The 22,248-nt window shown below is 35.7% G+C and overlaps 1 protein-coding gene across 4 annotated transcripts in view; it reads right to left on the reverse strand.

The window, feature by feature from the left end:
- ZRANB3 (zinc finger RANBP2-type containing 3) overlaps positions 1 to 22,248 on the reverse strand; it is a 309,431-nt gene that overhangs the window by 53,722 nt on the left and 233,461 nt on the right. For all 4 annotated transcript variants that reach the window (XM_078070719.1, XM_078070718.1, XM_078070720.1 and 1 more), the window contains 4 exons: positions 12,148 to 12,267; positions 9,817 to 9,936; positions 6,773 to 6,952; positions 5,802 to 5,954 (listed from right to left, as the gene is read on the reverse strand). In XM_078070719.1, coding sequence (XP_077926845.1) covers positions 5,802 to 5,954; positions 6,773 to 6,952; positions 9,817 to 9,936; positions 12,148 to 12,267 — 573 coding nt within the window. The remainder of the gene's footprint in view (positions 1 to 5,801; positions 5,955 to 6,772; positions 6,953 to 9,816; positions 9,937 to 12,147; positions 12,268 to 22,248) is intronic.

The raw sequence follows: 22,248 nt of genomic DNA on the forward strand, positions 1-22,248 counted from the left end.
ACATAAAGCCCTAGACTCCATCAAAAAATGGTTAGAACTAATAAATGAATTCAGTAAAGTAGGAGAATACAAAATTAATATACACAAACATTGCATTTCTGTCCATTACTAATGAACTATCAGAAAGAGAAATAAGAAAAAAAAAATTCCATTTACAATTGCACCAAATAGAATAAAATACCTATGAATAAATTTATCCATGGACAGGAAAGGCCTGTATACTGAAAACTAGTAAGACACTAATGAAAGAAACTGAAGAAGATACAAATAAATTGGAAGGTATTCTGTGCTCATGGATTGAAAGATTAATAATATCAAAAGCAATCTAGAGGTCTAATGCATCCATATCAAATCCCACTGGAGTTTTTCATGGAACCAGAACAAATAATCCTAAAATTTGTATGGGACCACAAAAGACCTCACATAACTAAAGCAATCTTGAGATAGAAGAACAAAGGTGGAGGTAGCAGGCACCCTAATTTCAAACTATAGTATAAAGCTATAGTAACCAAGACAGTATGGTATTGGCATAAAAACAGACACATAGATCAATGGAATAGAGAGCACAGATAAAAACCCACACATCTATGGTCAACTAATTTACCACAAAAACGCTAAGTCCATACTATGAGGAGAGAACAGTATCTTCAATAAATGGTGTTAGGAAAACTGCACAACCACATATGAAAGAATGAAACTAGACTACTATTTTACACCATGCACAAAAATTAACTCAAAATCGATTAAAGAGTTGAATGTAAGACCTGAAACCATAAAACTATAAGAAAACATAAGCAGTAAGATACTTGACATTGGTCATGGAGCTGAATTTTTGGATCTGACTCCAAAGCAGAGGCAACAAAAGCAAAAATAAATAAGCAGGGCTACATCAAACTGAAAAGCTTTTGCACAGTGAAGGAAACCATCAACAAAATAAAAAGGCAACCTATTAAATAGGAAAATATATCTGTAAATCATATATCTAATAAGGGGTTAATATCACAAATATATAAAGAACTCAAACAATCAATAGCAGAAAAACAAGCAATATAATTAAAAAATGGGCAGGAAATTTAAAGAGATATTTTTCCAAAGAAGACATACAGATGAAGAAAAATAAAAAAGATATAGATGGCCAAGAGGCACATAACAAGATGTTCAATATCACTAATTATCAGGGAAATACAAATCAAAATCACAATGAGATATCACCTCACACCAGTTAGAATGGCTATTATCAAAAAGATAAGAAACAAAAAGTGTTGGTGAGGATGTGGAAAAAAGGGAACAATGTGTACTGTTGGTGGGAATGTAAACTGGTAGAGCTACTATGGAAAACAGTAAGGAGAGTACTAAAAAAATTAAAAATAGAACTACCATATGATTCAACTATTCCACTTCTGGGCATTTATCCAAAGAAACAAAAACACTAATTCAAGAAGATATATTGCAATCCTATACTCATTGCAACATTATTTACAATAGCCAAGATAAGGAAGAAATGATGAATGAATGTATAAAGAAAATGTATTGTATATATCTATTCACTGACTAGTCCCCAGCTATAAAAAAGGAATTCTTGCCATTGCAACATGAATGGACCTTGAAGGTATTATGCTAAGTGAAAAAATTGGGCAGAGAAAGACAAATACCATATGATTTCACTTATGTGTGGAGTCTAAAAAACCAAATCAAACTAAACCAAATCAAACTAAACCAAACCAAGCTCACAGATACAGAGAACACAGTGGTGGTTATTAGAGGGGAAGGGAGTTGGGGCTTGGCTGAAATGGGTAAAGGGGGTTAATTGTATGGTGACTGTGAGTACGAGACTTACTGTGGAAATCACTTTGTAGTGTATACAAAAATTGAACTATTATGTTGTACATCTGAAACAATGTTATTTACCAACTTGACCTCAGTAAAAAATAAAAAAATAAATATTTGCTGTTAAAAAAATTGACATGCATTGAAATATCTGTGCAAGGTAATACTGAACTGTGAAAGAAAAACACCTGATTCATAAAAGAAAGATTTGGTAAAGGTGATTGGGTGAGTTTTAAGAAATTTTGTACACAGATATATGTTCTTCTTCAGATACACTTAAAAACAATAAACATGCATACTCATGGGAAGATGCACTTCAAATTCTTTTTTTTTTTTTAAAGATTTTATTTATTTATTTGACAGAGAGAGACACAGCAAGAGAGGGAACACAAGCAGGGGGAGTGGGAGAGGGAGAAGCAGGCTTCCCGCGGAGCAGGGAGCCCGATGCGGGGCTCGATCCCAGGACCCTGGGATCATGACCTGAGCCAGAGGCAGACGCTTGACGACTGAGCCACCCAGGTGCCCCACATTTCAAATTCTTAATATCCTAAAAATGAACCCTGAAACATAATTCTATAATTAGAAAGTTTTAGAGAACAAACAGCTACAAATCATAATTTTAGTTATGTATTTTTAAAATACCTAGGATTTTAAATACCTATTGATTTTTTTATAGACCAAAATTATAAACACCACCAAAAGGAAAGTCTTTTTTTATTTTATTTTATTTTTTTAAGATTTTATTTATGTATTAGAGAGAGAGAGAGAGAGAGATGGAACATAAGCAGGGGGAGTGGGAGAGAGAGAAGCAGGCTTCCCACCGAGCAGAAAGCCCCATGCAGAGCTCGATCCCAGGACTCTGGGATCATGACCTGAGCTGAAGGCAGACGCTTAACCAACTGAGCCACCCAGGCGCCCCAGGAAAGTAGTTTGTTAAACAAAAGAAAAAAGTCTTAGAAGTAATCCATTTCTTTTTTTTTTTAGCAATATTTGACAGAATGGTATTCTAGTATCCTAAAAAAAAAGAAAAGTACTAGCTCTAAATAAGATACCTAAAAAATTTAGTAAGATTTCACATAAAAAACATTGTTTCTTCCTATGGAACTAAACTTTGTAGACTTTAATTTTATTCCTATATGATCAATTCTTTCAAAAATTAAAATTAAACCCCCCTATATGGAATGAGTAAGTCACAAGAATAAAAGGCACAGCATAATGAAAATAGTCAATGATACTATAATAAAAATGCATGGGGACAGATAGCTACACTTGTGGAGAACATAGCATAATGCATAAAGTTTTCAAATCACTGTTTTGTAAACCTAAAACTGTATTTTTTTTTTTTAAGATTTTATTTATTTATTTATTTATAGGACAGAGAGAGACAGAGAGGGAACAGAAGCAGGGGAAGTGGGAGAGGGAGAAGCAGGCTTCCCACCGAGCAGGGAGCCTGATGTGGGGCTCGATCCCAGGATCCTGGGATCATGACCTGAGCCGAAAGCAGACGCTTAACGACTGAGCCACTCAGGCGCCCCCTAAAACTGTATTTTGTACACCTCTAACACTGTGTGTCAACTATACTCAAATTAAAAAAAAAATAAAAACTCCCCCTAACTCTCACACCAGATTGCACCAAAAGGGTTAGGGGAAAAAAAACCCAGACAGTCTGAATGACTATAAGCTTTTCTAATGTATAATTTCTTATTCAGTTATATATGGCCTGTGATAGTATTTGTTATTATACAGAGACATACCCACCATTCAAGATTTACAAATACTAATACTGTAAGGTTTACTTCCTATTCTTTTTTAAAGTAAAATAGTTCTATTGAAGTTGCTATTAAATTTTTTACTCTTCCCCAGACCCATTCTCCTTCCAGATAAAATCAATATTACAAGTTTAATATGTGTTCTTCCAATCTATGTTTATATATTTGATTAAATATACATATATATTCATAAAATACCTAATATTATTTGTGTGTATGTGCTATGCATTTAAAAAATAACATTATGCTTTCAAAATCTAATCATGTTAAAACATATAAATCTAATTTATTCATGTTAACTTCTAAATGGTATCTTATTACTATTTTTAAAATTTTTTTATTTTTTAAGATTTTATTTATTTATTTGAGAGAGAGCACAAGCATGAGCAGAGGGGAGAGGGAGAAGGAGAGGGAGAAGCAGGCTCCCCACCGAGTAGGGAGCCCGATGCAGGGCTGGATCCCAGGACCCCAGGATCATGACCTGAGCTGAAGGCAGACGCTTAACCAACTGAGCCACCCAGGCGCCCTTCTTAAGACAATTTAAGTAGTCCATCTCCTACTGATGAGTATTTTCGTTGTTTCCAATCTTTGGCATTCCAGAAACTGATTCAATAAACATCCTTGTACACGTATCCTTATACCCATGGGTAAGAATATATTCCTAGAAATGGAATGGTTTGGTTGGAAGGCATTTCCCACTTTACCAGATATTGCCTAACTGCTCTTCAAAGGAGTTACAACAATTTATACTCCTACCCAGCAGTATATGAAGAGTTTGGTATATGAAATGTTCCTAACATTTTTGGTATGTCAAGTATTTTCATTGTTGCCAATCTAGTAGGTGTAAAATATGGTATTAGTGTAGTTATTTTACAAGTATTTTGCATGTATGGAAGGACAGAGCCACTGAGCAAATATGATGATGATGTCAGGAACCAGAGTTCTTACTGTTGGATAAAGGAAACATAAATACTTATTTTTGCATAGATATAAGGAGAAGGTGAAAAAGAACCTGGTGGTGCTGAATTTGAATTGGAGTATTAGAGTGAGCTTACGAACTAAAAATGCACACATATACACATATATACATATTAACCTATCCACGCAAAAATGTATATGTGTATAGATCACTCTATACACTGAAAATAGCTCAGAAGTAATGATACCCAGAGCAATAAAAAAAAATCCTGATTTCTAAGTATCATTCCCCAGTTAAAGGAATCAGGAATCCTTAAAGAAATGCTGGTTCCAGGTCTGGGGCAAAGAAAACACAAGGTCAATCTCAAATTGTTTATCAGAAAGCTAGAAAGCATTCAGAGCGATGTAGGGACTTGCTTTAAAAAAAGAAAGAAAGAAAAGAAAGAAAGGTGCCTCTATAAGCCAGATCTTAAGAAAAACAAAGGAAAAAAGTGAGGAATTATAATACATTAATAGTAACAGAATCCCCAAGTTCTAGTGATATTTTTTTTAAATAAGGAAAAATAAAGTTCATCTTTACAGAAAAATGCCAGCTAATAAATATAGAAGCAAAGATAGAATTAGAAAAACCACTAATTTAAAACTGATTCAGACAAAGATCAGAGTGAATGCTAAGTCCATCAGATGAAAAGTTTTGGACACACGACAGCCACATAATCTCAAAGTACCACACCACAGATTACTTAATAATTGTCAAGGGAAAAATGTGCCTTTACAGTTTGCCTTAATTTAGTGAGGAAGAGCTTCCTTCCATGCTTCTTGGCTATTCAGGTGTCCTCTAATGTTCACATTCTTGGCCTATTTTTCTGTTGGTTTGTATTTTACTAATTAAATTGTATAAATTCTTATACACTTTGGACATTGTAATGCCAATATCTTTAGATCTGTGACCTGTCTGTGTTACACTTTGTGGTAAATTTAATACATTTTCCCCTGTCCTCTGGATTGTACATACAGCCATCTACGTTTTCTTCTGAAGGCTGGATTCTATTGAGCTTCCTTTTCTAAGGAGAACAGTGAACACTGGCATTAACTGTTGGAAGATACAAGCCACTGGTGCAGCCTCCTTGTAATGTCATCTGGTGGCTCTAAGAGGTTTTCCAGCTTTATGTGGAAGCTCCTTTTAACAGCACAATTAAAATTTGCTATTTAAAAAATATATGATAAAGTTATAGTTTTAGGATATTAAAAAATTAAAAAAGAAAAGAATTTGTCATATAATCTTACGTGAGTGAACAAAATTTCATTCCTGAGCTCTTCACAGCTTTCATTTGGATTCCAAGCTTCAGCAAACTGCAGGAAGTCCCATTTTTCCTTATCACCTTCCTCAGCCTGAAGTTGTTCCTTCCTACCATTCAATGTGCTCCCTGTAACTTGTGTCTGTAAGATGAAGAAGCATATGAATTTTACAAAAGTTCTCTCACAGCTGATACTTACTAAGCAGTGACCTGATTTTGCATTTAAACCACAAGCAATTCACTAAAGAAACTCTTAGTGTTTCAACCTGTCATGGACCTTAGTAATAAAATATTTCAAAATTACAACCAAATTACCAAGTCGGTGATTCCTATACTTAAGGAGGTAAATGTCTAACCAGAGAAGTTATACTATTTTCTTTTCTCATAAAAACTTTTATTCTTATATTTATAAACTTTGAAACTGAACCCACATGATTGGTCATTTTGAATATATATATTCAGGGCTTGAAAAACATCCTCTAACAATTAGTCAAATCCTTTCTATGAATACCCCTCCAGGTTGGGGAGGAGAAGGGACAGTTGAGTGGATAGAACAAGCGACATCCCTCCTACCCTTTCTGGGGTCCAGGTACAGGCTGTCCTTTGTCCAAAATTAGCCAGAACTCAATCCTTCTGTGTAAGGGTTTATTCTTTGCTTACAAAAAGGACTTGGGGTTTGACACTGTTATGGTTCCTTGCTAGCTCATCCTCTTCTGGCCTCTAAAATGGTAGATGAAGGCCTTGGAAGACAGGAAGAACACATGTAAATGCACATCTCTCCCAGTAAGGATAAGTAAGGTACTACCAGCTGAAGACTTTTCTAACCTTGGTCCCTATTAACACCACTATCTTAGTGTACTTGAATATCCTTTGCCCGAAAACACTACAACTCAGTCTCTTAACTTACGTAGGCTCTACATAATGAATAAGTTGGTAACCTGGTTTGAATTGAAGCTTTACCTTTCGATTCAACATCCCCCACATAAGGGTGTCCAGAGTCCCATTTGCAACAAGGTAGTGAATATTCACAGAACTGCACTGTCCAATTCGGTGAGCCCGGTCTTCTGCTTGTTTTATATGTCCAGGGTCCCAATACAACTCAGCAAATACAACGTGAGTTGCAGCAGTAAATGTCAAACCCTAAGCACAATAAAGTGAAGAAATTGAGATGCAAATAAACTGAAAATGTAACATACAGCCAGATATAACAAAGTCTTTCTGAACATGTTAAATGAACAAGAGAAAGCTAAAGGACTTAAAAATAAATCAATCTTTCGTTTTAAGCCAAATTAAGAAAATTTAATTCATGAAAGGCAAATGAAGACCGCTTATTGCAAATGGCCAGGTAAACTACAAAAAACACATTTAAAAGGTATTTCAATATTTCAAAAGTCAGTTTGATGGATATATATATATAAACAAAATCACTTTATCCTCTGATGAGGACTGGATTCACATTACCACTGGAAAATCTAATACAATACATTATAAATGAGAATATAATTTCTAACACATGGTATCCATAGCAACTAGGCAGAGAGCAACGACTTCCTCTATTCATTTAATTCATAGTGTTGTTCTATAAAGCAAGAAAATCATGTTTCCAGTCACACTGTTCTTTTCCTATGAAATTTCTCATGTTACATCTCAAACACCCTTAAGTTTACTGGCTTTTATCTCAATATATATATAACACAATTGACTATTTTGTGCAATTGCATTTTACATCAGTTTGAAACAGTTTGACATTAGTAAGTATTAACTAAGTCTTGTTGTATAATCACTATGCAAAAAATAATGCAAATCTCAAATTAAGAATGTCTCCAAAAATGGATGATTTTAAAGTTGAAAGGCTGGGTGAAATGTGAGCCATGCTTAAGCTATTGCCACACAGTAATAAATGATGTTATGTGGTTGAAAGAAATACCTATCATCCTTTGAAAGAATCATCTAATCCACACTGGTGTTCACATGCCCTGGAACTTCCATCAGTGAATGACTTTTGTGACTGCTGTGCTGTTATTTTTATATTACTTTAACTTAAAATATTTTTATATCACATAATGACATCATACCAGCATTCATTAAATAGTGGCATAAGTTCTCAAGCTGAAAAATTCACTAAAGATCCATCACTTTGGAACAGAAGTTAGAAGTGATAAAAACATGGTAAGCCCAACAACCATCAAGCTAAACTGTGCTGCTATTTAGGACAGGAAACACCACAAAATATTAGAGATGATGCTGGAAAATAACAAGTAGTATTTAAAGAGGGATGAAAACCTTTAAGTGTGTTAGAAGCATCATATGACCATACAAGAATAAAAGGGAAATATGCTGGCAAGACCCACATCCCTCTAACATACTACTAAACTACAGTGGAAGATTCACATGCCCCAAGAACAAAGCCCTTTCTACTTTCCTTTATTCCTATGAACATACTAGTGTTCAAGTATATGAGTTTTGAATTATACCAGGTCCTCAGGAATACAGCTTTGAACAAAATATGGGTGCCCTATACAATCTTAACTTCAGAAAGTCTTTTATCAAGCCATTCCCAGATCCTCCTGCCTGGCTTCCTTCTACTTTTCTTCTCCCATGCTATGAGTGCTCCGTTTCTAATTTTAAGCTCTTTTTGATGACATTCTCTCTGGCTGGAATATTCTAACAGATATAAAACTTAGACTACTAGAGGTTTAATCCAACATGAGGGAAGTATTGAGATAATCCTCCTTTTGGTAAGAACTCCTGGTGAGTTCTAGAACTTCTTTATCCTCATGGAGCTTCTCTCTATAATCAATTTTATAGACATCAATTAGCTGGCTAAAAGCAGATCTTTGGCCCTGGTTCAGATTCCAGAGTCTAGAGATATGCTATATATCAGGTTGGATGCACAGAAAATATGTTCAATCACTTTTCCCTATGTTAAATATCCTGGCTTAGATATTTACATCAAAATATTGTAGAATGTTAGTGGAAAAAAAAGTCCAGAAGGATCCCCCTTACACAGTGAGGCAGAGACTGTCATTGTCTTCCATAAGAGCTATTCAGTTCTTATTTCTTTGTAACATAACACCTGATTTTTAGTGTGACTAGACAAAATAAAGGCTATTTTTCCCAGCTTCCCTTGAAGTTAGTTGTAACCATGGGGCTGACTGCAGGTGAATGAGATGCAGCATGACTTTCTCCAGTCAGCTGCCTGGATCACAGATATGATGGAGGAACTCTAGCAGCTCTCTTAAAAAAGAGATACCTGCTAGGAGTGGTAAAGCAGAAAGCCAGGAGACGCTTAAGCCCTAAGGACTTTGTGGAACTACCATGCTAACCTTGGACTGTCTACATGAAAGAGTAAAACTTTGTGTATTTGAGTCATTCTTAATTTGGGTTTTCATTTACTTGCAGCCAAACCCAATCCTAAGGGTCAAACCAGGGGTGCTCCATAAAAAGTTCTTTTCCCTGAGGTCACCTTACCTCACAGGCTCTGGTGAAACCAATCAAGTAAGTATAAGTGCTATAAGAAATGAAAGGAGGGGCGCCTGGGTGGCTCAGTTGTTAAGCATCTGCCTTCAGCTCAGGTCATGATCCCAGGGTCCTGGGATCGAGCCCCACATCGGGCTCCCTGCTCCGCGGGAAGCCTGCTTCTCCCTCTCCCACTCCCCCTGCTTGTGTTCCCTCTCTCACTGTATCTCTCTCTGTCAAATAAATAAAATCTTTAAAAAAAAAAAAAAAAAAAAAGAAATGAAAGGAAAATTCTATGCAAATTCAAAGTTAGAAAAAAAAAAGGTCTTGGAAAAGTATTAGCATCAAATTAACTATATTCATCTAGGAAATTCTTTCCTTGAAAATTTAAGATTTGAGGTCTCCTTCTATTATACTTTCTAGCACTCTCCAAAGTAGAATATTTATTACACCTTTATCTTGATGTAAAGTTATAATTATGGTTAATGACCTTTTTATTATCTTAATGACATTTCATTATCAAATTTACACATGGAATTTCTTACCTGGCCAGCAGCCTGAATGCTTAGGATAGCCACACGAGTATCAGGATCCTTTTGAAACTGATTAACTAGATGTATTCTTTCTGAAGATGGAACACTTCCATCTATCCTAATGTAGCGAGCCTAGTATCAACAAGGGAAATAGCAAAATTAGCAAAACCCCTATGCACCCATCTCAGTTTATATGTTTTATGCCTTATTTTTATGCTTAAAATAACAAAATATAAATGGGTTACGATGAAAGGTTAGTAAATGTTATATAAGAAGAATCTTAATCAAATTTCTTAATAGCTTCTTATAACAATTCCCTATTTTTAAATCTTTTAATCTACTTGAGGGTAGGATTTATGTCTAATTCATCCTCATACCATCAATGCCAAGTGCAATGCCTTGTATATAACAGGAGCTCCATAAATCATCACTGAATTAAGCTAATGTCTTCAGTAAAATTCTGTATAAATTCACATGTAAACTTTAAATGATAGGTCAAACTAACTTTAAAGTTTCAGGTTCACTGATTCCAAAGTAAAAATAAAGCCAGACAGGGAAAAAGGGAGAAAGAGGATTTTACCCATGTTATTACGGATTCATGAAGAGTAGTGCATTGACTTCTGAAATATCCCAATATTAACTGGGAAAATATCTTTTTTGGTGTACCATTTGAATTCATTTTTTTCACATTCCTAAACTTAACAGAAATATGTGATAAGGCACCTCCATTGAGTTGGGGAACCAAGACACTCACACACATTTTTAAAAAGTAGGGAAACATTAAATGCTAAACTCAACAGTGCTGTCTTCTAGGAATGATTTGGGTTAGAAAAAGGGAGCAATCAGTGTGTGTTAGGGTAACTAAAAAGAACTCATTACTCAACTTTCTAAAATTCAGTATTAAGTCATGAATTTCACATAGTCTCATTTATACATGCACTTCTATGGAAAACATAGCCTTATATAGTTGAGACATACCAATATTCACTTTCATAAGGAAATAGTCAAGTTAATCATTAAATAGAATGTCCCATATTAACTTTCTATGTCTTCACAAACAGATACACATTGCTCAGTGAGCCATCTAATATCCAATAAGGGAGATTGTAAAATCTTCCAACAGTCTTTCTAAAGAAAACACACATTGTCAGCCTAGGGAGAGTTTGGGAAAGATTCACCTCCAACCCATGACTGTCTACCATTTTTAACTGTTACTGATGTTAAACGGGATTCTAAACACATCAGTAAAGCAGAACTGGGGAGAATGACTGCTATACTTAGAATAGATCCCAGTAGTTTTAAAGTTTTAAGCTTAATGGAATCAGAATAAGAAAATATTATGAATCTAATTTTATTGCCCAATCATTAAAAAAATATTTCTAAGGTTAATTTAACTCTTCCTCAAGAGGCATTTTAAAGATACGATATGATAATCAATGCGAGAGCACATTTTCACAGGTAGCACTTTATTATCATAAATCTTTCTATGAAGGAAACACTAGAATTACTTCTTTGGTAACGTTAATAAACATACTGGCAAACGCTCAAAAATGTATACAAAGTTTTAAAAAACATGGCTTAATTTCTCCACTTAAAAAATCTACCTACATAGGCAAGTGGTTTTGCTCCAACATGTATATTAAGTTCACACAATTTGTCAGGAAATTTCTTCTGGCTGTTTCTGAGCATCTCTAAAAGCCCTCAGCACATAAAGAGAGATGACAGGTTTAAACTCTGAAAGAAAACATGGCAGATGCTGTCACTGATAAGACTGCTGGGTATTAGGTGAACCTAAGAAAATGCAGTAAGGCCAGCAGGTTTGGGGAGCTTACCTGAGAGGGTACCTGGACCATCTGTTTGAAACTCACCTGTACTAAATCTTACTCTAAATCACACTCTACAGAGGATGCTGCCTGGCAGTTTAAAAGGCATGACTGCAGCTGGGTACTAACATTGGCTGAATTCATTCTGTTTCCCCTCGACATCACCATATTCTAAAACTGACTTGCAGGTAAATAAAAATTGTAATTTTTAACTGCCTACACCAGTCTCAAATGGTATATCCAGTAACAATAATGGAATTCACAATATAGCCTATCAAGTCAGCATATTTTAATCAATCCAGATAATTAGATTGGTGGAAAATTATAAGCCTGGAATAGAAGATAAAGTTGAATAAACATAATAATATTAGTATAATTTGCAAGAAAAAATCTAATAATAATTAATATATCATCATTTAAACAAGGCCAAAAGAACCCTCAATTACAAGACTACAATTGATGTTTAGTATATTAACAACCTGCATGCTAAAAAGTATTTTACAGAAAAATGATAACATACCTTGTTTTCTATGACTGCTTCTGTGCAAGCTTGGAGCATGCTTAAATGATGAGCAAAAACCAGAAATTTAAGTGAATCATTCTGAAGCATCATCTTAATATAGTCCTTTACAGCACCTGCCTAAATATTAAAAGTTAAACCTTATTAATGGCATATAAATCTTTATTAAAAAATCACATCACTTTAACAAAGAAGAAAAACTTCAAAAGTCAAAAATTTTTGTGAACTTTCCTGCTTTGTTCTCTAGGTAACCTAGGGAAATAGAGGCCCACATCTAAGGGGAAAAGGGAAAAACAGACACAAGAGGGGAAAAAACAAATCCCATTAATTCTGAGAAGTAAAACAAGAACAAGACAAGAATGAGAAGAAAAGGTTTCAATGGAAAATAGGTAGTCAATTAGGCTGTGGCCAAAAAGGGGTTGGTGGTTTTGTTTACAAAGAAAAGAAGGGCCATATGCACCCCAATGTTCATAGCAGCAATGTCCACAATAGCCAAACTGTGGAAAGAGCCCAGATGCCCTTCAATAGATGAATGGATAAAGAAGGTGTGGTCCATATATACAATGGAATATTACTCAGCCATCAGAAAGGATGACTACCCAACTTTTACATCAACATGGATGGGACTGCAGGAGATTATGTTAAGTGAAATAAGTCAAGCAGAGAAAGTCAATTATCATATGGTTTCACTTATTTGTGGAACATAAGGAATAACATGGAGGACATTAGGAGAAGGAAGGGAAAAATGAAGGGGGGGAATCAGAGGGAGAGATGAACCATGAGAGACTATGGACTCTGAGAAACAATCTGAGGATTTTAGAGGGGACGGGGGTGGGGGGATGGGTTAGCCTGGTGATGGGTATTAAGGAGGGCACGTACTGCATGGAGCACTGGGTGTTATACGAAAACAATGAATCGTGAATCACTACATCAAAAACTAATGATGTATTGTATGGTGACTAACATAACATAATAAAATAAAATATAAAAAAAAAAGAAAGTAATTTTCAAAAAAGCTCATATAAAAGACTAAGTGGAAATGGATGAATAACTTTTTTTTTTTTTTAAAAGAGAAAACTAAAATATAAGAAAGCTGGGACTGGAGCTTAAGGGTTAAGGAAAGTTGATTAATTCAGTTTCTTAACTAAGAAACTTCCATAGGTTTAAAAACAGGCCATTTAATGTGTAGACAGGCTAAGAGAAATGGAAAGTGAGGGGATTTAACTTGTTTCCAGGATGGAGAAGTTTGTAGAAGAGGCTGGAGTGGTGGGATGCAGAGAACAGGAGGGAGGTCTGAGAACACAGGAGGATGTATGAAGAAACTGTGAAGTAGAAAGGAGAAAATAAAGAAAGCTCAGATTAAAAAGACTTTTCCTATTAAGAAAGAGAATATGAGATGAATTAAATAGGAATTAAATTTAAAGCATCAATTAAATCTAAAACATGGATATAGTCTCTTAACTGTTAAAAACTAATTATTTAGAAACTTAGGGAAAGGAGAGCAGGCTGAACATATTTGACCTAGACTCCCCCTCAATGCTGTATAGTAAGGCGTACAGAGACAAAGAGAACTGGAAAGGGATCAATAGCAACAAAACTTCGGAAATTAGGGGCGCCTGCGTGGCTCAGTCAGTTCAGCAGTGACTCTTGATTTTGGCTCAGGTCATGATCTCAGCATCATGAGATGGAGACCCTCGGAGGGCTCTATGCTCAGCGGAGAATCTGCTTGAGATTCTCTCCCTCTACCCCTCCCCCCCAACTCGTGTGTGTGAGCATTTTCTCTCTAATAAATAAATCTTAAAAAAGAAACAGAAAGAAAACTTTGGAAACTAAAAATTAGTTTAGTAATTGATTAGCCAACCTGACAGCTCCTAAGTTGGCAATATGGAAAGTTGAGAAGCATGTGGGTTAGAATATGGTAATGTAAAAAAGGCTTAGGAAATGATGCAAGGGGAAGTGAGGGGTGTGTGGCTACAATAGGAGGATTGGTCAAAGAATATTTAAGTAGTTGATTATGTGCAACACTGATCTATATCCTCTCTGTACCCGTTCCACATGATAGAGTACTTCTCCAACCTACTCTCGCAGAAAGCAAGAGGTTTATTTTCTGGAGAGGGTAAAACAGAAGGTATCTGGATAAAGGAATCCCACATTGATGGCAGACTATTCTACAATATCAGAGAGATTAAATAAAAGTTACATAATAAATGCTGAGCTCTGCCTTCTCCCTCAGCCTTCTTATCCTCCCATGTCCCCCAAAAGATAAAGAGGCTTATGCCTTCTACACAGGACAGCAGAATCATATAAAATGATTATTTTCTAGGGAATCAGACAAGCCAGGAAGAAAAGACTAAAGATACTGATATTGAGGGTTCCTCCATAAGACATCCAGCCAGATTACCCTTTACTGAAGGCCATAGTCTCCAAGCCATATCCATGTACAGAGTTTCCAGGCAGTGTAACTAGAAGAGATAACATTTATAAAGCAACAGGATGCTCCAAAAAAGGAATGATTAAAGAAGAAAGGGAGGGAAGTACTCTTGGAAATTAAAAGCATAATAGCAGAAATGAAAAATTTATGGTTGTGAAGCTGAAAAAATCTTCCAGGAAGTAGATGAAAAATAATAGAGTAAATATAAAAGTACAAGAAAATTAGAGGACCAAGCCAAGAGGGCAATGCATAAATAATAAAGTTTCTAGAAACAACAGAGAAAACAGAGAAAGAAAATAATCAGAGAAATAAAAAAAGTTTTACAGAACTTAAGGGCATGAGTTTCCAAAATGGAAAATGGAATAGGTCCTCTGAGGATCCTTCACAATGGATGAAAATGGACCTAGAGCAAGGTCCATCATCATGAAATTTTAGAACACTGGGGACAAAGAAATAATTCTATAAGCTTCCAGGGAGTGGAGGAAAGGAATTAAAATAGAATAAAAGCTTTGAAGTGCATTGGATTTCTCAACATCAGTACTAGTAATTCTAAAGAAAATTATTTCTAACTAAGAATTTATACCCAGCCAAATTAAAAATCAATTATAAAAGTAGAATAAAGCCATTTTCAAATATGCAGAGACTCAAATAATTGATGACAGCTAAAATCACAAAGCAAGCAGTAATACAAACCAAGAAGCAATATAAACATGTTGCTGAGGGATTTGAAGTAAATACTGAAAAAACAAAACAGCTAAAAGAACAGAAAATGGTTGCCTCTGGGGAATAACTTTAGAAGACTTATTTTTTCAAATAGCTGTTTTTCCTCATTAAACTATGATCATATGTAGCTCTGGTAATAATAAAAAAAATTTTAAAGAGGGGCATTTCCAAATTGAAAAGTACCTATTTAAAATTGACACACACCACTATGAAGTCATAGGACTGATTTTGCAAGTTACATTTTATATGTATAAATTTTCCAAACAACAGAAATTCATCATGCAATGAGACTGGAGGCCATTAAGAACTTTAGCCTTGGTTCAGTGCCTCAGAGAGTGAAATGAAGTCCTCTCAAAATAAGGAGCTATAAATTCCAGATACGTTGCTATGGTAACTGAACCACTTTAATAAACTGCTTGTTTGACTAAAGAGCTGTATTTACTGTGATAAGTCTTTCAAAAAACACATGTCAAGTTGGAGTATTTTTAAGGTACATTCATTTACCATCCATTGCAGACTTACAAATTATACAACCACTGTACCCCCAGTCTCAGATGCATTCCCTGCCTGAAGAGAAAACTATTTCTGCCAGAGTCCCCTCCACTGATATCACCCCTTCCTCATTACAACCAAAAGCTGCTGATGTCAAAGCCCAAGCCTCCTGTTCCGCACTCTTTCTAATCACTGGTTTAGAAAGGCTTATGGTTAATATTAATATTATAAAGTTCAATTATATAATGGGCTAAACAGTCTCTTGGGATTAGCCTGGTAACTTAACCATCACTGTGACCTTGCTTCCTGCGAGAAAGAGAACCAAATATCTATGTAACAAATAAACGTAAGGATTTTTCTTAGGTTCTTAAAATGGGACTGCAAAGGAGTGCATTTTAAAATGTACTATACAAGTTAATTGTTCTGATTTTATTCTAATTAAAACTGTCACTGCATTGTCATATTTTAAGTTATCTGAGCAGGATTTGCTTTCAAACTATCTTAAACAAATTATGTGGAATGGCAGGTCCTGATCAGCATTTTGGTTAAGCTAGTTCAGGTTTTGTAGAAGTTGAAAAAATTTTTGTGTTCACAATCTTACCTTACTGAAACTGTTAGTCCAAGCTCTAAATTACATAACAAAGACTAGACACTACATCTCATTTAAAGAAATGCAGAAAATGAAGAGAATATGTGTTAAATTTATTTCTTAAATTTTTTTTTTAGTGAGTAGGTGTACATCATACTTTTTGAAATAAAAAGTAATTAAAGAAAAACCTAAACTGCATTAAGACCTGATGAAACTTACTTGATATAAATTGTCAGCTTTTAATCAAATGATAAAAGGGAGAAATAATGAATGAAAAAAACATCAAACGTGCACTATGACACAGACTCTCTCCTTGACTAAATGTTAGTTAGGTTTCCCCAGGCCCTCTTGACTAGGCTTCAGCCTGTCCTGGCCAGGCCTACACAGCCCAGTCTCAGCAAGAATCCTGCAGAGTCAGTTTGTTAAGAAAGCCCCTACCCTTGCTACCTGATCAACCCTTAATATCTGATAAAGTTCCTCATCCCCCACTTAACGATGTCTAAGTCCCTGGGCTACCTTGAGCAAGAATCCCCCTGCCCTTAATGTCTCCTCTTACTAATTTTGCATCCAGTGACCCCCCTTCCTGATCCAGCTCAGTGGCTATAAATCCCCACTGGTTCTTGTTGTATTCAGAGTTGAGCGACCTCTCTCCACAACTGTAATAGAGTTGACTCCTTTGCAATGATCTTGAATGAAGTCTTCCTTACCATTTTAATAAGTATTGGAACGATTGTTTTGTTTAGCTGCTACGAATTCCAGTTGAGGGAGTGTGAACATAAAGGAAGCACCTTCTTAAATTCTGAAGTCCTCAGGCTCCAGAGCAAATGCAGTTTTATTTACATATGGGGTGGCCATATGCTTTAAGGAAAGATCTTCAGGACTTTTTTAATCAACAAGCCTAGCACTTCTATTCTCCCTGTAAGTGATTTTGACTAGTAAGAAGTGGAAGAAGTCTGCAGGGGCCTTCCAAAAAAATCTTCACTGACAAAGGGAAGGCTTTTTCTTGCTTTGGACATTATGGTCTGTACTTGGTATAAGGAATTGCAGCAGCCATCTTGTACTATTGAAGCCAGTAAGGACAAGAAGTGAACTACCATGGCCAAAGCAAAAGACAGAAGAAGCTGGGTTCTTTATAGAAACAAACACAAAACCCCCCAAAACACAACACTTTTATTGGGATATAATTCATATACCATGAAATTCACCCATTTACAGTGTACAGTTCAATGGCTTTTAGTGTATTCACAGAGTTGTGCATCCATCACCACAGTCAGTTATAGAGTATTTTCATTATCCTAAGAAGAAACCCTTCACCTCTTAGCCATCATACCCTAGCCTGAGACAAACACTAATTGACTTTCTGTTCCTATGAATTGGACTATTTTGGACATTTCACATAAAATGAATAATACAATGTAATCTTTTGTGACTGGCCTCTTTATTAGCAAATGTTTTCAATCCATGTTGTAGCATGTATCAGTATTTAATTTTATTTTATTGCCAAATAACATTCCATTGTATGGATATATCACATTTTATTTGCCCATTCTCCAATCGATATCTTCTCTGCTTCTCTTGTTTTTATGCATTTATCTTGCTCACCTTACATTGTTTATTATTAATTTATCTGTGATAGTTGATTTATCTTTTATCCCTTAAAATATCTTATAAGAGAAAAGGAAAGTGCAAAAGTAAAAGAGAATATGTACTGTTTATTCACCTCCCACCCACCCTCACAAAAGAAAGGCTAAAAATTTATCTTCTGCTATCCCTTCCCCCTTGCCCATGGTTCTTAATTTAGAAAGGATTTTATCAGTCTGAAAAAAAATTTTTCAAATCTGGTAGTAAATATTTTCAAATCCAGCAGAAGACAGCCTTCAGAGGAAGAACAGTAGTTCCATACTATAATGTCAGTATGTTGGACATTTTCACTGAGCCCCATGACAAAATTTTTCCATAGAAAGTAATAATTTCACTTCCAAAGAAGGTTTGGGTGAACTACTGGAACTATTACTTTCTTATTTCTAGGCATGTTTCTTTTTTTTTCTCATTTCATTTAATTTTTGTTTTCATCATGATGAGTGCACTCTTAATCCCCATTCCCTATGTCCCCCGTATCCCCAACCCACCTCTGCTCTGGTAACTACCAGTTTGCTTTGGCTATTTGAGGTCTTTTATGGTCCATACAAATTTTAGGACTGTTTGTTCTAGCTCTGTGCAGTTGGTATTTTGATAGGGGTTGCATTAAATCTGTGGATTCCTCTGGGTAGTTAGACATTTTAACAACATTTGTTCTTCTAATCCTTGAGCAGAGAATGTCTTTCCATTTCTTTGTGTTGTCCTCAGTTTCTTCATCATTGTTTTTTGGTTTTCAGAGTACAGGTCTTTCACCTCTTTGGTTAAGTTTACTCCTAGATATTTTATTGTTTTTGGTGCAATTATAAATGAGACTGTTTTCCTAATTTCACTTTCTGCTGCTTCATTATTAGTGTATAGGAGTGCAACAGGTTTCCATACACTGATTTTGTGTCCTGCAACTTTTATTCCCTTATGAATGTATCTGTAGACAGAAAATCTAGCACTTCTAATACATCTAATTTTTTAACAATGAGTTTTATAAGCAGCCCATTTCACAGTAAATCAGATGGTATATAATACCCGGAAAAGAGGGCAACCCCAATTTAATACTTTAACCAGTACAATTTTACAAAAGAACCTGGGATCCTAAACCTTTCCATAAAGCTTTTTGGAACAAAATATCTATCTATCTATTTATCTATCTAAGATAGATGAGAGAGAACATTCCCATAAATGACATATTCTGTAACTGAACTAATGTGACTTTGCTCCTTGGTAAGTCACAGATAGAAACTATATCAGGTAGAGTTGTCACACAAAGGAAACTTTATTTGCAGCAAATATGGAGATCACAGGGAATAATTTCCAAAGCCATGACTCCCTGAGCAAGGGTGAATGGGTTCCTTTTATTTAGGGTTAGGACGAATATTTAGAAAGGGGAACCTTGTCATTATATGTAGAGGTAGGCATAAGGTCATGCATGCACCTTAAGGAAACATGCCTATACATACATTGTATATTATGTAAATGAGGTTTGCTCTCCTCCTTGGACAGAGATTTTAGTATTATAATGACATAAAGGTAATAACTGTTGGTCATTCCATGGATCACTCCATGGTCCATCTGTGCATGTATGAATCAGGGGTTGAGCTCAAACTGGTCTAGTGGTCTGGGCTGGCAGGAGCTCTCTCTATGGGCAGGCATTATTGCTTGAGGGGTAGTTTTGGTTTCCATCACCAGATGCTATGCCCACTGGGTCTTTTGCCTTAGTTAAGAGATAAGCTGGAAAGAAGAGCTTAAGGAAAAATGTGGGATAAAGGTCGGTGGGTATAAGCATGTGAGCAGTAATGATCAGGTCTTGGGGTCTAGCTGGTGATTATTTTACTGGGTTTACCCAAAATTAAACAAAGTTACAAAGTAAAGCTAATAGTATTATAGACTTTTAAAAAGTTGTTTTCATGAAAGTTGATTTCATGGAAGTTTGATCATAAAAGTCATTGATCAAAACAGCTAATCTAATTCTTTTAAAATTAAATTCAGTTTTCAAAAACACTTTCAATTTCTTTCCAAACTCTGTCTTATTGGTCATATCAATAAAGTAATCAGATTTGTACTACCATAGCATAAGCATGAATAAACCTTATTTGGGTGTTAAAAATTGTAACACAGAGAATATATAGAATTTTAAATTCTAAATCTTCCCTATGCTTGCACAGGGATGCTTAAAAATCACTAATAGGAAAAAGATACCACCTTAAGCCCATGGTCACCAAATATTAAATTTATTCAGCTATCCTACTGCAGTGATGGTCAAGTGCATGTACTCTGGAGCCAGACTGTCTGGGTTCAAATCCTGCCTCTATCATATACAATCTGAGTCCTTGAGCAAGTCATTTAAACTCTGTGCTTTAGTTTCTCCATCTATAAAAGGGGCAAAAGGTACCTACTCCTCATGGAGTGGCAGTGAGAGTTAAATGACTTAGTGCATAAAATATGCATGGAGTAGTGCTTGGCCCATGGTATGTACTGTAAAAGTGTTAGCTCTTATTATTGCTATATTTCCCTAGCAAACTGCAAAAACAACTTCAACCTTTACTATTTTCTTCAAAATCAGAACCCATGCCTTTTGGCCCTCAAATGTCCCACTGCACAGAGAAAAAATTCATCATGTGAAAATTTTTACCTTTTGTTACTTTCTCTCATCCTCATTTCCTTTCCTTTTGTAATACGAGAAGTATTTCTTCTTTTCTCTAAGGCAAATCTCTCCATCTGTGATTCCAAACTGAACCATTCCTGCCACCTCAAAAACCTTACACCACTCTTCCTTCTCAAATGGATATTGCTCCATCTTTATTTATTTATTTTTTTTTAATTTTTTTATTGTTATGTTAATCCCCATACATTACATCATTAGTTTTAGATATAGTGTTCCATGATTCATTGTTTGTGCATAACACCCAGTGCTCCATGCAGAACGTGCCCTCCTCAATACCCATCACCAGGCTAACCCATCCTCCCAACCCCCTCCCCTCTAGAACCCTCAGTTTGTTTTTCAGAGTCCATCGTCTCTCATGGTTCTTCTCCCCCTCTGATTTACCCCCTCCATCTTTATTAAAGCCTTCCTTCATGCCACATGACCATATAGCTAACATACTATCTCTTTCTTCCTCTAAAATGATAACACTATTGTTTTATTTGTACTTTACTATTACTGACTATCTCCTTATCAATGAACAGGAGGCAGAATGTGTCTGGTTTAGAGTCAGAGTCCCTTTCCTACACAAAAGAATGGCACAGGACAAGGTACTGTTCAGTCTGACAACATCCCAGTCTCTGTGCAGCAGGGAATATTGCAGTGGCCTCATTATACAACACTGCATATTATAAATAGGATTCTACCTTTGCAAGACAGCAAAGAGGAAATGCACTTTGTGCATAATGGAAACGTGTTTAGAGCAGTTTGCCTTCTAAAAAGTTTTTAAGGCACTAAGGAATGCTGTCATCCTCAAAGTGACAGGAAATTTAAAATTATGGGTTGGTTTAATTGTTTTCATAGAAAAGATACTGGCATTTCTCTTAAAATGGTTTTTTCTAAAAGTTAGGGGTTGCAGTGTACCAGAAAACAACTGAGGGTTGGCCAAACCATACCACTTATATCTGTCTTTTTTCCCTAGAAGAGTACTATGCGGATCCTAAATTTCTTTATTTTTGGGGCACCTGGGTGGCTAAGTCAGTTAAGTGTCTGCCTTCAGCTCAGGTCATGATCCTGGGGTCCTGGGATTGAGCCCTGCATCAGGCTCCTTGCTCACTGAGGAGCCTGCTTCTCCCTCTCCCTCTGCCCCTCCCCGCCGCTCATGCTCTCTCTCTCTCGCTCTATCTCAAATAAATAAATCTTTAAAAAAAATAATTTGTTTATTTTCATCCATTGTATCCTCACAAATATTACAAAGCAATAAAAATAACGACAGAGAAGAAGGAAAGTAATTCTAATTATCTGGGATCCTTCACTAGTTGACTTTTTACCGGTAACACTGATTATTTTACCCTCAGCTCCTTGGTTTAATGTCACCAACTGTTAGCCTGGACTACCAGTGTTGTTACTCAACTGGATTCCCTGACTACAGGCTTGTTCCTTCCAGCGCATTCTCCACATAGCTACAGTTCTTTTCCCAAGGCACAAATCCAATCATTTTACTCTACTCCACTATACCTAATTGCTCAGAACCCTTAAGATAAATCATAAACTATGAAATGTGACCTTTTAGGATAGGGTTACTGCTCTCTGTGA

Source organism: Halichoerus grypus, chromosome 4 (assembly GCF_964656455.1).
Source record: "Halichoerus grypus chromosome 4, mHalGry1.hap1.1, whole genome shotgun sequence".
Taxonomy (NCBI): Eukaryota; Metazoa; Chordata; class Mammalia; order Carnivora; family Phocidae; genus Halichoerus; species Halichoerus grypus.